At 42.9% G+C, this 17,251-nt stretch overlaps 1 protein-coding gene across 1 annotated transcript in view; it reads left to right on the top strand.

The window, feature by feature from the left end:
• The window catches only part of LOC109875394 (protein crumbs homolog 1-like), a 43,489-nt gene that overhangs the window by 13,506 nt on the left and 12,732 nt on the right, over positions 1–17,251 (top strand). Inside the window, exons 3-4 of the mRNA XM_020467739.1 lie at positions 8,212–9,242; positions 10,566–11,119. Of these exons, the coding sequence (XP_020323328.1) occupies positions 8,212–9,242; positions 10,566–11,119 (1,585 nt within the window). The remainder of the gene's footprint in view (positions 1–8,211; positions 9,243–10,565; positions 11,120–17,251) is intronic.

Genomic DNA, 17,251 nt, shown 5'->3' on the forward strand with positions numbered 1-17,251 from the left:
ACTTAACATATCATATTAATTTGAGTGCCCCAGATTTTCAAATCAAATTGTATTTTTCACATGCCGAATACAACAGGTGTAGAAGACCTTACCGTGAAATGCTTACTTACAAGCCCTTAACCAACTATGCAGTTTCAAGAAAATTAATAGTTAAGAAAATATTTACTAAATAAACTAAAGTGAAAAAATATATGAAAATAAATAACACCAAAAAATAATAATAACGAGGCTATAAACAGGGGGCATCGGTACCGAGTCAATGTGCGGAGTTACAAGTTAGTCAAGGTAATTGAGGTAATATGTACATGTTGATATGTTTACTTTTTCCACATTTTCTTACGTTACTACCTTATTCTAAAAATGATTAAATAAATACAAATCTGGAGCAATCTATATACAATATCTCATAATGACAAAGCGAAAACAGATTTTTAGAATTTTTTTCAAATGTATAAAAAAATATACCTTATTTACTTAACTACTCAGACCCTTTGCTATGAGACTCAAAATTGATCTCAGGTGCATCCTGTTTCCATTGATTATCCTTGAGATGTTTCTACAACTTGATTGGAGTCCACCTATGGTAAATTCAATTGATTGGACATGATTTGGAAAGGCACACACCTATATATATAAGGTCCCACAGTTGACAGTGAATGTCAGAGCAAAAACCAAGCCATGAGGTCAAAGGAATTGTCTGTAGAGCTCCGAGACAGGATTGTCTTGAAGCACAGATCTGGGGAAGAGTACCAAAAATGTTCTGCAGCTTTGAAGATCCCCAAGAACACAGTGGCCTCCATCATTATATGGAAGAAGTTTGGAACCACCAAGACTCTTCCTAGAGCTGTCTGCCCAGCCAAACTGAGCAATCAGTGGAGAAGGGCCTTAGTCAGGAAGGTGACCAAGAACCCGAGGGTCACTCTGACAGAGCTCTAGAGGTTCTCTGTGGAGATGGGAGAACCTTCCAAGAGGAAAACCATCTCTGCAGCACTCCACCAATCAGGCCTTTATGGTAGACTGGCCAGATGGAAGCCACTCCTCAGTAAAAGGCACATGACAGCTCACTTGGAGTTTGCTCTTAGCCACCTAAAGACTCTCAGACTATAAGAAATAAGATTCTCTTCTCTGATGAAACCATGACTGAACACTTTGGCCTGAAGCATGGAGGTGGCAGCATCCTGCTGTGGGGATGTTTTCCAGCAACAGGGACTGAGAGGCTAGTCAGGATCAAGGGAAAGATAAACGTAGCAAAGTACCTTCCAAAGTACCTTACCTTCCAACAGGACAACAGGATAGCCAAGACAATGCAGGAGTGGCTTCGGGAGAAGTCTCTGAAGGTCCTTGAGTGGCCCAGCCAGAGCCCCGACTTGAACCTGATCGAACATCACTGGAGAGACCTGAAAATAGCTGTGCATCAACGCTCCCCATCCAACCTGACAGATCTTGAGAGGATCTGCAAAGAAGAATGGGAGAAACTCACCAAATAGTTGTGCCAAGCTTGTAGCGTCATCTCCAAGAAGAAGTACTTTACAAAGTACTGAGTAAACAGTCTGAATACTTATGTAAATGGGATATTTCAGTTTATTATTTATCCATTTGCAAAAATTTCTAAAAACCTGCTTTTGCTTTGTGATTATGGGGTATTGTGTGTAGACTGATGAGGGGAAAAAACAACAATCAATTTTATAAATAGGCTGTAACGTAACAAAATGTGAGGAAAAATCAAGGGGTCTGAATACCTTCTGAAGGCACTGTAGATAATAAACAGTGAGTAGCAGCAGATATAAGCTGTTAAGGAGCTTTTTGGACCTAGACTTGGCACTCCGGTACCGCTTGCCCTGCGGTGACAGAGAGAACAGTCTATGGGTAGCTGGAGTCTTTGACCATTTTCAGGGCCTTCCTCTGACACCGCCTAGTATAGAGGTCCTGGATGGCAGGGAGCTTGGCCCCAGTATGTACTGGGCCGTACGCACGACCCTCTGTAGCGCCTTGCAGTCGGAAGCCAAGCAGTTCCATACCAGGCGGTGATGCAACCAGGATGCTCTCAATGGTGCAGTTGTAGAACTTTCTGAGGACCTGAGGACCCATGCCAAATCTTCTCATTCTCCTGAGGGGGACTCGTTTACTATGTTACGTCTAATCTATGAGACTAGGCTGGTTTGTCCTCAGGTTAATTGACTGGGAAAGGGTGAAACTTAGTCAAGGAGACAACAACTCAAATGCCTTCACTACAGAATGGCATAAATATCCAACAGAGTGACTACTGTGACCATAAGAACTTATCCAAACCAAAAACGTGGATAGATGGCAGCATTTGCGCAAAACTGAAAGCGTGAAACAAAGCATTTTAGCACGGGAAGGTGACTGGGAACATGGATGTGTACAAACAGACCAGCTATGGCGTCCATAATGCTATCCCTTACGAAAAAGTCCTTCAGGAATCCTGCCGGAATTCAACCTTTTGTGAAGGAATTGTGCAGGTGTCCTGCAGGAATCCTGTAGGTTTGATAAACTCAGGAAAAGTCCCTGACAATAAGAACTTATCCAAACCAAAAACCATGGATAGGTGGCAGCATGTCCTGCAAAGGTTTTGAAAATCCTGCACAAACATGACAATTCGTGCAGGACCAAAACCTTCAGGATTTTCATATTCCGGCAGGATATGGCAATTCCTGCAGGACCTGGCAATTCCCGCAGGACCAAGAATATCCCAACACGGATCCTGAAGAACAGAATCCTGCAGGATTTTGGTATTCCTAGGGCCATATCAGATAGTCTAAGTGCTGGAGAAGATAAAGTGTGTGGAGGTGAAAAAAAAATTTTCAGGTAAGGAGTCAGAAACATACTAAAACTACAACACATTCTATATAAACATGTTAGGGGGTATCAGTTATTTTTTATGTGTTGTGTTTCCAAAATATTTGTAAATTAGATAGCTTTGCTAGCGTGGTCTCTAACACTGGCTGCTAAATAGCTAGCTAGCTTTGACAACAAACAAAAAACATTTAAATCTTTTGCTGACAAATGAGGTTTCATATCCCTCTTTAGTACTATGTCTCTTTAGTACTGTTACAAGTTAGGCAAAACAAAAACAAATGTTTTGAAATGGATGGTGAAAGATTAGATTTCTTGAATGACTAGGCTAATGGCTTCTTGGCTAAAGTAGCACTTAACAACACAGTAACAATGTCACATAACTGATCATGACATGTAAATAAGGAAGTGATTGCATTTATATACACTGAACAAAATGTATAAATGTAACATGTTTCATGAGGTAAAATAAAAGATCCCCAAAATGTTCCATATGCACAAAAAAAGCGTATTTCCCTCAAATTGTGCATACAAATTTGTTTACAAAGCTGTTAGTGAATGGATAAAATAATCCAAGATAATCCATCCACCTGACAGGTGCCACACCTGTAATGATCATGCTGTTTAATCAGCTTCCTGATATGCCACATATCAGGAAGCTGATTAAACAGCATGATCATTACACAGGTACACCTTGTCCTGGGGACAATAAAAGGCCCCTCTAAAATGTGTAGTTTTGTCATGCAACACAATGCCACAGACGCCTCAAGAGCTGTTGCCAGAAAATGTCATGTTCATTTCACTATCATAAGCAGCCTCCAACATATTTTTTGAGAATTTGGCAGTACGTCCAACCGGCCTCACAACCGCAGACCAAGTGTAACCATGCCAGCCCAGGACCTCCACGTTTGTCTTCTTCACCTGCGGGATTGTCTGAGACCAGCCATCTGGACAGCTGATGAAACTGAGGAGTATTTCTATCTGTAATAAAGCCCTTTTGTGGGGAAAAACAATTTCTGATTGGCATGGGCCTGGCTCCCAAGTGTGTGGGCCTATTCCCTCCCAGGCCCACCCATGGCTGCATCCCTCCCCAATTTGTCCACATTACATCAGCCATAATAGCAGTATTTTGTCAGTATGCCATTATCAGTATATTGTGTTGTTTGGCTCCCTCTAGTGGGTGTTTATAGAAAGTCAGCCACACCAATGTGTCAGAGGAAACACCGTCCAACAGGCAACTGAAGTCAGCTTGCACTGCAAGCACAATGGGACAAGGAAATCCCACCCAGCCAAACCCTCCCCTAACCTGGACGACGCTGGGCCAATTGTGCACCGCCTCATGGGTCTCCCAGTCACAGCCAGTTGTGACACAGCCTGGTATTGAACCTGGGGCTGTAGTGACACCTCAAGGGCTGCGATGTGGTGCTTTAGACCACTGCAGCACCCACCCCTTTTGCTCTCAGAACAGCTGGGACATTTATTTACAATGACAGCCTACCCCAGATGTGATACAGCCTGGATTCAAACCAGGGAATGTAGTGACCGCTTGCACTGAGATGCAGTGTCTTAGACCACTGCGCCACTCGGGAGCCCCTATGTCGTTGAAAGAACAGATGTTCTTCATTTTTTGTATACTCAGTGTTCATGCCATTTCACTTGTTAAGATCAACATAATATCCCAGTGTGAAATCTCTTTTTATTAATGTTTTGTATACTCAGTGTAGAGACACATCAGGGGCCCCCGAGTGGTACAGTGGTCGTGTGCCACTAGAGATCCTGGTTCAAGTCCATGCTCTGTCGATGCCGGTGATGACTGGGAGACCCATGGGGCCGTGCACAATTGGCCCAGCGTTGTCCGGGTTAGGGGAGGGTTTGGCCGGGCAGGGATGTCCTTTAGAAACAGGTTAGGAAAACTCCTCTAACCTGCTGGGTAAGTTAACTTAGCAGGTTTGGATAATTAGATTATGGTTAGGGAAAGGTTTAGGTATAGCTAGAGTGCTCTCCTGACGTACTACAAAAAGTAACTTCCAGTCGTAGCTGTACTCTTTTGACAATCGTGGTGACTGCATTATTCATCTCATCCACATTCGTCCTTCTCCATGTCTTTTTGGGGCAGCAAACCTTCCTTTTACTTCAACAGTATAGACCCCTTTACTGTTCTGCCCTTATTCTCCCTCATTTCAGACCCACATGCAATTTGTATTTTGATTATGACATGCTATTTACATACAGTACATTAGGCAACTCAGTATGTCAGCATCAACAAATATGAATTAATCAGCATAAACGTAAAAACAATACCTCAGTGAGATTTACTGACGTCATGCAAATTGGCTCCCTATGTACAGTGCGCTACCGCTGTGTTTTACTGTACGGTAGGTTTGATTCAACGCCTGTACCAGTGTTTCATTATGGAACACGTTTTGGTGACAGAAGTGCCACAGCGAGACAGACTAGAGCCATATTGCCTCCGCTGGCCTCTGGCCAATGCAGATTCTGCCTCAACTGGCTAAACGCACACTGCTTTTAACAACTACGTAAGAGACGGGTCCTCCTACTCCTAAATATATGTGAGGTAGGTTCCAGTCTATTATGTAAGCTTTCGTGTTTCTAGAATGGAGATGTTCACCATTGCTCAAATTAGTCCTGTAAACTCCTCCCTGGACAACACTCGATTTGTAAGACATTTTAAGTGCATTAACTTAATCCAGAATAGGCTATATGGCTTGTAGTGATCCCAGCATTAGACTGGACTGGGCAGCCATTCATGTATGGGGGAAACACAAGGGAAGAAGCTGATATCTGTTGTTATGGTTTCCAAACCACTTCTATGAAATGCAATGGAGTCATATGTCGATATTTCGATTTTCTTCTGATTAGGAGGACTTGGCAAGGACCATGTTGAGAATCAACGTGTGTGTTTGGATTTTGTGGTTGTGCTACACAGGTAATTTTGCTCTCTTGTTCATGCCCACTGGACACAGGCGTCAGTTCGGATTTACATCTAGCTTTGATTTACATTTGGTTGAGTTGTCAACTACCGTGAATTCAAGGTTAAAAGTTGGGTGAAAAAAAGAAAAATCCCCTTACCTTGATGACTTAAACCAATCCAATCAGTTTTCCACATTGATTCAGCATTTTTTTTTTTATGATATGGAAACAATGTTGACTCAATTAGTTGTTGCCCAGTGGATGTTGTTTGTTGTTTGTTCTGTGAGGTCCCATGCTATATAGTGTGCACTGAATGTTACAATGAGCATATACAATTGTGTCATCATGCTAATGTTTACATATACAGTTGAAGTGGGAAGTTTACATACGCTTAGGTTGGTGTCATTAAAACTCGTTTTTCAACCACTACACAAATTTCTTGTTAACAAACTATAGTTTTGGCAAACAATAGTTTTAGGACATCTACTTTGTGCATGACACAAGTCATTTTTCCAACAATTGTTTACAGACAGATTTTTTCACTTATAATTCACTGTATCACAATTCCAGTGGGTCAGAAGTTTACATACACTAAATTGACTGTGACTTTAAACAGCTTGGAAAATTCCAAAAAATGATGTCATGGCTTTAGGAGCTTCTGATAGGCTAATTGACATAATTTGAGACAATTGGAGGTGTACCTGTGGAGGTATTTCAAGGCCTACCTTCAATCTCAGTGCCTCTTTTCTTTACATCATGGGAAAATCAAAAGAAAACAGCCAAGACCTCAGAAAAACAATTGTAGACCTCCACAAGTCTGGTTCATCCTTGGCAGCAATTTTCAAATGCCTGAAGGTACCAGGTTCATCTCTACAAACAATAGTACGCAAGTATAAACACAATGGGACCACGCAGCCATCATACCGCTCAGGAAGGAGACGCGCTCTGTCTCTATGAGATGAACGTACTTTGGTGTGAAAAGTGCAAATCAATCCCAGAACAACAGCAAATGACCTTGTGAAGATGCTGGAGGAAACAGGTACAAAAGTATCTATATCCACAGTGAAACAAGTCCTATATCAACACAACCTGAAAGGCCACTCAGCAAGGAAGAAGCCACTGCTCCAAAACCGCCATAAAAAAGCCAGACTACGGTTTGCAACTGCACATGGGGACAAAGATCATACTTTTTGGAGGAATGTCCTCTGGTCTGATGAAACAAAAATGGAACGGTTTGGTCATAATGACCATTGTTATGTTTGGAGGAAAAAGGGGGAGGCTTGCAAGCCGAAGAACACCATCCCAACTGTGGCGGCATCATGTTGTGCGGGTGCTTTGCTGCAGGAGGGACTGGTGTACTTCACAAAATAGAAGGCATGAGGAAGTAAAAGGGGAAAGTAAAAGTACGTAAAAGTCTTCCTTCATGAGGAAGTAAAAGTATGTGTATATATTGAAGCAACTTCTCAAAACATCAGGAAGTTAAAGCTTGGTCGCAAATCGGTCTTCCAAACACACAATGACCCCAAGCAAACTTCCAAAATTGTGGCAAAATGGCTTAAGGACAACAAAGTCAAGGTATTGGAGTGGCCATCACAAAACCCTGACCTCAATCCTATAGAACATTTGTGGGTAGAACTGAAAAAGCGTGTGCGAGCAAGGAGGCCTACAAACCTGACTCAGTTACACCAGCTCTGTCAGGAGGAATGGGCCAAAATTCACCAAATGTATTGTGGGAAGCTTGTGGAAGGCTACCCAAAACGTTTGACCCAAGTTAAACAATTTAAAGGCAAAGCTACCAAATACTAATTGAGTGTATGTAAACTTCTGACCCACTGGAAATGTGATGAAAGAAATCAAATATGAAATAAATCATTCTCTCTACTATTATTCTGACATTTCACATTCTTAAGATGGTGAATTTTTGTAGGATGTATTTGGCTATTTTTTACAATGTATTTGGCTAAGGTGTGTGTGTGTAAACTTCCGACTTCAACTGTACCTTTTTAACCTAATGATGTATTTTCTATCATGTTGAAACTAAATGTAACAAAATAAATTACAAGTATCTTTTTCCATAATTAAAGTTATATTTATTGTTTGATATCGAACAAGTAATGAACGTGTGCAAGTACGTGAACATGTTTTACCAACCAATAGTGTCATACTTCCCTAGATCAAGTAATTAACTAGTTAAGTGTGAATATGGATATAATATATGGATAAATTATGAATGAATATGGATATATTGGACAATAATGATGGATGAAGATTTGTTTAAAACAAACGAGTAATCACTGGCATGTCATGGGCCAAACCTTTGGATTAATGTTTCTTAGTATGGCCAAATTCACATGCAAAAAATATATAGAATTTGTATAAATTTATATAATATAAATGACATATCAATTCCAAATAGATGCAAAATGAATTGCCAACTGGTTATGTTATCTGATTATGTTTACCTATCTACACAGGTGGTCTCTGTGAGGAGGACACTTATGCATGTGAACTGCAACCGTGTCAGAATGGTGGCGTCTGCGAAAGCCAACATGGCGGCTACAGGTGCCTCTGCTCTCAACAGAGCCAAGATGGCTTACTGTACGGAGGCGAGAATTGCACAGTCGCCCTCCTGGGCTGTGACGGCAACCGCTGCAAGAATGGTGGCATCTGCTCTCCCTTCTTCCTGAACTACCGCCACACCTACACCTGCGCCTGCCGCGCAGGCTTCACCGGCTCCACGTGTCAGACGTCAACCATCTTCTCCTTCGAGTCCAGCGGCTACATGTATGTGGAGACCCAGCTATCGGACCCTGAAGTCCCTCTCAACGTCACCCTTAGCTTCAAGACGGACCGGCCTGTCGGCACCCTCCTCCAGCACCGGGTCGACGACCTGCTGCTCACCATCGAGCTGGTAGACAGCCGCTTACGCCTCAGCATGCTAAGAGCTCAAGGGACAAGAACCCCAGTATTTCTGGAGCTACCGCCGAGTGTTGCGGACAGTCAGTGGCACACGGTGGAGGCCTGGCTGGGCTGTGAGGAGGAGGGGAGCAGTGTGAGGCTGCTTCACTCCCCCTGCACTGAGGTGGGCTGCACCAGGGAGTTCCCCGTCACCGAGACACCCCTGCTGGAGCAAGGCTCTGGCCTACGAGAGCCCAGCTCGGTTCGCCACAGCCTCTCTCTAGGAGGGGTGGGACTGGGCTGGGGCTCCGGTGGGGTGGCAGGGGAAAGGGATGCTGAGGCTGCAGATGCGCCTGATCCACCTGGTCCAGCTGCCTACTTCCTGGGCTGTTTCCGGGATGTGTTCGTGGAGTCACGGCTGGTAGTGCCCGCCATCGCCAACTCACCGGCTCAGGTCAACGTCACAGCCGGGTGCAACGACAGAGACAAGTGTGACGACAGCCCGTGTCAGAACCGGGGGCATTGCATAAACCAGGGATGGAGGAGCTATGTGTGCGAGTGCTACAGACCGTACGAGGGGAAAACGGACTGCGCTGAGGGTAAGGCCTGAGGGATGTGGTGTTGCGCTTGCATGTCTGAAAACACTGTAAATGTAGCAGCATAACACTTGAACAGTGCAACATATGAAAACAATGGGCATAACGAAGCAGTAACATGATACAATATGAGATCTATTCCATTTCAATGCAAGAATCTCACATATCCTACTTGAGCCAGTGTGCTTCTCATGGAGCTCTGATAAATGTAGCTTACGACAAAACGTTCAAACTCAGAAAGTAGGGATCATTTTGGACTTCACTAAGGACTCTGGTATGAGTTTCATAAACTAATCACCTGAGGTCAACAGTTCAGCCTCAGTAGAATCACTCCAAAATCTAAATGGCTGGCATCCTCATGTGGCATATAAGAGGTGGATAAAAGTAGCCTGTGGTAGACTGCAAAGGAGCTTAGAGAACTAGCTAAAATAGCATGTAGAATACACACACACACACGCAACCATGTAAACACACACGTACACCTGACTCTAGGATTAAGGAAATGTTTAGGGATTAAGGACCGCCTTCACCTGCCGTAAAACAGGGTTTCCCAAGGACTCTCACAACAATCCTCTAACGCAGGGGTGTCAAACTCATTCCATGGAAGGCCTAGGTTTTTATTTTTTACTTTCAATTAAGACATAGACAACCAGGTGAGGGGAGTTCCTTACTAATTACTGAATTTATTTAATCAATCAAGTACAAGGGAGGAGCGAAAACCCGCAGACACTCGGCCCTCCGTGGAATGACTTTGTCACGTGCTCTAACATGATAGGTGGAAATAACTGTTCTACGTACCGGTCCGCTTCACCTAGAATCAGGGATGGGCAACTGCTCGGGACCGGATTGCCCCAGCTAACACAACTGATTCTAATAATCAACTAATCATGGTCTTAAGTTTAGAATGCAATTTGTTTAATCAGGTGTGTTGGTTAGGTAAAAGTGATACCAATCTGGCCCTTGAGGACTGGAATTGCCCATCCCTGTGACTTGAAGGAGTGATATAAACATCTCAGGGTGATACCAAGTCAAAGTTTGGGGCAATTTAATTTAAATTCATGATTTGAAGACTTTGAATTCACTTCCTGATTTGACTCAGTTGAAATGGAATTGGCACCAACTCTTTTACCCAGGCCAGTAAACAAAACCAAAAAAAGGCACTAGCACACAGTAGTTCACCCGGAGATCGAAAGGTAGTGGAAATCATGCTATTGTATTTTGACACTCTCTCTCTGTTAGTTCTTCATCTATCCATTTAGTAATTGGTAGGATAGTGTATGGAACTTTATTAATTGTTAAACTCTCTCTCTTTCCGTACCAACACAGAGTATAACCCGGCCAGGTTCGGCAACGAGGATGCGGCGAGCTATGCTGTCTTCTCCTTGGATGACCCCCCGGGTTCAGGCACCATCACCATATCCATGTTTGTGCGCACGCGGCGCTCGAACGGCCTCCTCCTGGTCCTGGCCAACAGCACCAGCCAGTACCTTCACCTGTGGCTGGACGATGGCCGGGTAAAATTTCAGGTGAACAACTTAGAGAGCCTGTCGGGTCGAGTCGTGGTCAGCGACGGCCACTTTCACTTGGTGACGGTGCGCCTGGAGGGCGACTTTGTGACCCTGTTCCAGTCAGCCCATAGCCAGGGAACCATCCCCGTCCAGCCCGTGGTGGCTCAGCCAGGGGACCTGGTCTACGTCGGGGGCCTGGCCGACCAAAGAGCCTCAGCCTCCTTTGGGGGTTACCTGAAAGGATGTGTCCAGGACTTGAGGATTAACAGTAAACGGTTGCAGTTCTTCCCCATAGCAACCCCAGTGGCCTCGTACGGCCTGGTGGAGCTGGTCAATGTCACACAGGGATGTACCAGTGACAACGCCTGTAGCGTGAGTAGCTGAATATACAGTATACTATACACATACAGGTATTTTGCCACAACATAGTTGCGCCATGAAAATACCTGTTTTTAAGTTCCAGGTGGCCAATATTCCCGGGGATGCCCGCAAAGCAGACCAAACAGAACAGACTGGGATTTGGGAAGCCAAAGTGAGCGTGAAAAGTAACTTCCTTTGTGTGAAGGCCATATCTAGTCTTACAGCTAAATGTCCCTATGCTTTTTTGTGTGGGAGGGGCTGGATCAATGTCAATCAAACAAGAGATAGCAGTCACATGATTTGCACAGAAACAAAACATGAGCATGAAGGGGGGATTGACAAGCAGTTCAAGATACAACAATTGAGAGATAATATTACATGAGGGGTACCTAACAAATGTCTTCGATTTAACCCGCCCACTAGAGTTGTAGCCGTGCCATGCAGTTTAGCTGTGGATTTCTCTAGAATAAGAATGTCCAAAATGTACATTTTCCAGGAAGATTTCAAATAAATATTTGGATCAATAACAAAAAATGTATTGCCTTTTTGGCAGCAGTTAGGGCACACATTAACACTTTCAATTTCATCTAATCCAATAGAATGTCAAATATTTCCTAGTAGAAACAGACCAGGCGACATAGGTACATTTACCTTTATCAAGGTGCGAAGAAGGTATTTAACGTACTGTATGTCCAGAGGTCAGAGTCTGAACACCAAAGGCCTTTCAAGAGATTATGGAGTTTAGATTTATTCAAACGAAATTGCATAGATACTGATTTTATTCAAGAAACTCGTATAAAACAAGAAGATGGAAAACTGTTTCTGAACAGGAATTATTGCACACTCGTGCACATTCGAAAACCAGAGCGTTTTGAGGGAAAGATACTGTTTTGTAACTATCGCTTTGAATGGTGCAAGACTTTGTCTGGTGTCGGTATATGCACCCCCATAAAATCAAAACAATCTGAAACTCTAAATGCTGGACTTTACAGACACAGCCATAATAATGGCGGGAAATGTTTTAATCTCAACCCGCATTTAGATTCTTCTCACAGTGTTATTGCTGTAACACCCAATGCAGGAGATGAGAAGCAGGTATAGGGAGTGAGCCATTTTAATATAGACGGACATGCAACGGAACAGGAAGAGCGTCTGGACATAAACACGACAAACAATGCTACTACGGGGAATACAGAGGAGCAGACATATATGCAGGGGCAATCAACAAAGCGAATGAATCCCGTTGAGTCCAATGACCACAGCTGCGCGTAACGATGGTAACAGTTGCGTATGATGACGGGTAGCCTGGGAGGGGGAGTGGGAGTAGGTGTGACAATTACATCCCGTTTAACCGCTTCAATTTACTTCCAATCATTCCTAAAGGAGCTCAACATTGTTGACACGTGGCTGCTAAAAAAAAATCTGCAAAGATTACACCTTCTCTGCAAAGCACAAGACCTGCTCTCGCATGGATTACATCTTTATTTCCATACATTTATTTCAAATAGAATTACAGAATTTCTAGACCTAAACTCTGAAACAACGAATAACCCTCATAGCCTTTGGGAAGTCACTAAATGTTTCATTAGAGGAGCTTGTCCTTCATTCTCCAATTTCAATAGACACTGTTATTCTGAAATTGCTTGTTTGGAGAAAGAAATAGCACATCTAGAACCACTACAAAAATCACAATTCCAAATAGACAGAACTAAACAACTAGCCTCTCTAAAACCAGAATATGAAACATTCCCAAATGCTAAATGTGAATTCTTATACTTACAAACTAGACAATCAAATTATGAAAATGCAGATAGACCTAGCAGGCTCTTGGAGCTTAAACAATCTGAATGTCTAGCCTCTATCGACGCCATCAAAGACTCCAATGGAACCTTATGCTCTTCACCCTCACCAAATTAATCAGGTGTTAATCTCTACACATCCAAATCTTCTTAAGATCCTGAATTACTAACCTCATCTGAACTACTTGAGATTTCCATCTCGTTACAACAAGTGGAAGAACATGAAAGTCCCATTTCAATCCATGAACTGAAATTGGCCACATTAACTATACAGAAAAATAATAAACCCCAGGCCTGGAGGTATACCTCTAAAACTCCTGTTAGAACTTTGGTATTTAAATAGCCCATTATTTTTAAATTCAATAAACTACTCTTTACAAATGGGTTCTTTCCACTGGGACCAAAAAATAGCTCTAATTTCCCTATTTCTTAAGAAGGATAAGGACCCTCTTGAATGCTCAAGCTATAGGTAGGCCTATTGCACTTTTGAACAGCGATTTTAAAATCTATTCTAAGGTGCTGACAAAGAGATTGGAGAAGCAGGTGCATGGTTTGATCCATTTTGATCACATTTTATGAGAGGCAGACTCGTCTGAGATAATATCCAATGTCACTTTCATGTTATCGACTCAGCTCCTGTGCATAATCTTCCTGTGCAGTGCTGTTCCTTGGTGCTGTCCCTTGACTGCTTAGAATGGACATACTTATGGGTTGTGTTAAAGTGTTTTGGGTTGGGATTCTCTATCATTCACAGGACTCTCTACAACGAGCCTTTTGCTTGAGTTCTCACCGGTTGATCCACTTCTCAGCAGTTTTAGGGTGCAAAGAGGCTCAAGACCAGGTTGTCCGTTATCCCCAATTTTATTTGCCTTGTCTCTTGAGCCTCTTGCCCAGGCTGTGCGACAAAGTCCAGAGACCTATTTTTATTAAACGTACTGTCCAGCATATTTCCTTGTATGCAGATGATCTAGTTTTCTTATCAGATATTTCTAACTCCATGTCATTCTCTTAAAATGGCAATCAGCAGTTGAAACAATAACAGAGCGCCCCTGTTTCTGTAAAAAGCTGAGGGATGGGGCTAAGAAATGTAACCACTCTCAAATTCATAGACTGAGCTATGGATGCAAAGACTGGCCATCCCTGCTATCAAAATTATAGTTTTAACCATGTTTTTATAGTGTTTGTTTACATTTACTTACAAACATTGGAGTAAAATATATTTTTGGTTCTGATGGGCTTTGACAGTTGAACTAAGCTCATGAGGCAATTATGAATTATATTTTTCAAGAATCAATGGGTGGGTGCACATTGTTAATTCACAAGGCCGAAAATGGCTGTAGCAATTGCAGATTGCACCTTTAAATTATTTGAACCTTTTGGTTTCTTTTCAGGATATAATATAAATTGGTCCATTTTATAGCCCCTAAATCCTGCAGCTGAGGAGTATATTCTCTCCCCACAACACAAACTCTCCAATTAAATCCAATAGGTTTCACCTATCTGGGGATCAAATTCTAGCCCACTTTCCAACTAATGGTACAAGACAATTAATCAGCTACTATTGGGAAAATTAAAGAGGACTTGGCCCACTTGTCTCCCTTACATATTACACTTCAGGGTAAAATTTCAGTGATTAAGATTAACATTCTTCCTTGCTTTAATTTTGTATTTTCTATGCTTCCCAATTCACCCCTCTTCAATATTTCAAAGAATTGTATATATTGTGCAGGAATTTCATCTGGAGAGACAAACGACCCAGAATACCCTGCAGCGCCCCAAACCGTTTGGTGGACTGGCTCTACCTAACTTTAAATAATTACTTTTCTTTCCATTTGAGATTTCTGAAAATCTGTCTAGATCCCACTAATCAAGCCACATTGGGACCCAATGAAGAGGCTTTAATAAAACCTATTAGACTACAAGTATTCTCTGGCTGTAAACAAAAATCTACATGTCTCAGAATGGGTCCAATAATTGCTAATGCAGTTAAAGTGTGGCGACAGGCCAATGCCCATCTTACGATCTCATTCCATTTTCACAGTCCTTCTCACTTATGAAACAATAACATAATCTTATCAGGCTTAAAACCATTTGATTTTCCTCAATGCTCTAGTAGAAATATTTTAACCCTCAGTGACATCTTTAACAATTCAGGTCTTCAAACTTTTTAAGACCTCAAAGAATCATATCATCTTCTCCGAAGGCTTTTAGAGCCGAGCAGAGCCTGGGATTCTCTGATCCTGGTTAAGACTTTTGAATATTCCCAAATCTATTGGCCTGGTCTCCACTCTCTACTCCAAATTTAACTCTACCGACAAGAGTGCAACTGCGGTCACTTCCATCTGGAACAGAGAACTTCTAGGTTTTTCTGAGAACATTTGAACTGAAAGGTGATATGGAACAATGATTTCTCATCAGAATACTTCTCTCACCAGTTAATTCATTTAAAATGTATTCACAAATATTATATACCATATCGCCGCTTCCAGATTGATCCGTTTAAAAACATATATACACTGCTCAAAAAAATAAAGGGAACACTTAAACAACACAATGTAACTCCAAGTCAATCACACTTCTGTGAAATCAAACTGTCCACTTAGGAAGCAACACTGATTGACAATAAATTTCACATGCTGTTATGCAAATGGTATAGACAACAGGTGGAAATTATAGGCAATTAGCAAGACACCCCCAATAAAGGAGTGGTTCTGCAGGTGGTAACCACAGACCACTTCTCAGTTCCTATGCTCCCTGGCTGATGTTTTGGTCACTATTGAATGCTGGCGGTGCTTTCACTCTAGTGGTAGCGTGAGACGGAGTCTACAACCCACACAAGTGGCTCAGGTAGTGCAGCTCATCCAGGATGGAACATCAGTGCGAGCTGTGGCAAGAAGTTTTGCTGTGTCTGTTAGCGTAGTGTCCAGAGCATGGAGGCGCTACCAGGAGACAGGCCAGTACATCAGGAGACGTGGAGGAGGCCGTAGGAGGGCAACAACCCAGCAGCAGGACAGCTACCTCTGCCTTTCTGCAAGGAGGAGCAGGAGGAGCACTGCCAGAGCCCTGCAAAATGACCTCCAGCAGGCCACAAATGTGCATGTGTCTGCTCAAACTGTCAGAAACAGATTCCATGAGGGTGGTATGAGGGACCGACGTCCACAGGTGGGGGTTGTGCTTACAGCCCAACACCGTGCAGGACGTTTGGCATTTGCCAGAGAACACCAAGATTGGCAAATTCGCCACTGGCGCCCTGTGCTCTTCACAGATGAAAGCAGGTTCACACTGAGCACGTGACAGACGTGACAGAGTCTGGAGACGCAGTGGAGAATGTTCTGCTGCCTGCAACATCCTCCAGCATGACCGGTTTGGCGGTGGGTCAGTCATGGTGTGGGGTGGCATTTCTTTGGGGGGCCGCACAGCCCTCCATATGCTCGCCAGAGGTAGCCTGACTGCCATTAGGTACCGAGATGAGATCCTCAGACCCCCTGTGAGACCATATGCTTGTGCGGTTGGCCCTGGGTTCCTCCTAATGCAAGACAATGCTAGACCTCATGTGGCTGGAGTGTGTCAGCAGTTCCTGCAAGAGGAAGGCATTGATGCTATGGACTGGCCCGCCCGTTCCCCAGACCTGAATCCAATTGAGCACATCTGGGACATCATGTCTCGCTCCATCCACCAACGCCACGTTGCACCACAGACTGCCCAGGAGTTGGCGGATGCTTTAGTCCAGGTCTGGGAGAAGATCCCTCAGGAGACCATCCGCCACCTCATCAGGAGCATGCCCAGGCGTTGTAGGGAAGTCATACAGGCACGTGCAGGCCACACACACTACTGAGCCTCATTTTGACTTGTTTTAAGGACATTACATCAAAGTTGGACCAGCCTGTAGTGTGGTTTTCCACTTTAATTTTGAGTGTCACTCCAAATCCAGACCTCCATGGGTTGATACATTTGATTTCCATTGATAATTTTTGTGTGATTTTGTTGTCAGCACATTCAACCATGTAAAGAAAAAAGTATTTAATAAGAATATTTCATTCATTCAGATCGAGGATGTGTTATTTTAGTGTTCCCTTAATTTTTTTGAGTAGTGTATATATAATTTATCTTTGTTTAGCATAAGATTGATTGATTAATCACTCAATGTACATGCAAAAAAAAATCTGCCTGCAGTACAGCATGCTGGGGAAAATACTTTAAAAAGAGAGTTGGTGTAACTTCTCATTTAGTTTTGAGTCAGTACCACAAACATTTGAAGTAATAATGTGTTTTCATTGACTTGGGTTCACCTTACTAGAAGTATTTGTATAAAAAATGCCTTGGGGTTTACAGTGGCATAATACAA

Source organism: Oncorhynchus kisutch, linkage group LG30 (genome assembly GCF_002021735.2).
Source record: "Oncorhynchus kisutch isolate 150728-3 linkage group LG30, Okis_V2, whole genome shotgun sequence".
Lineage (NCBI taxonomy): Eukaryota > Metazoa > Chordata > Actinopteri > Salmoniformes > Salmonidae > Oncorhynchus > Oncorhynchus kisutch.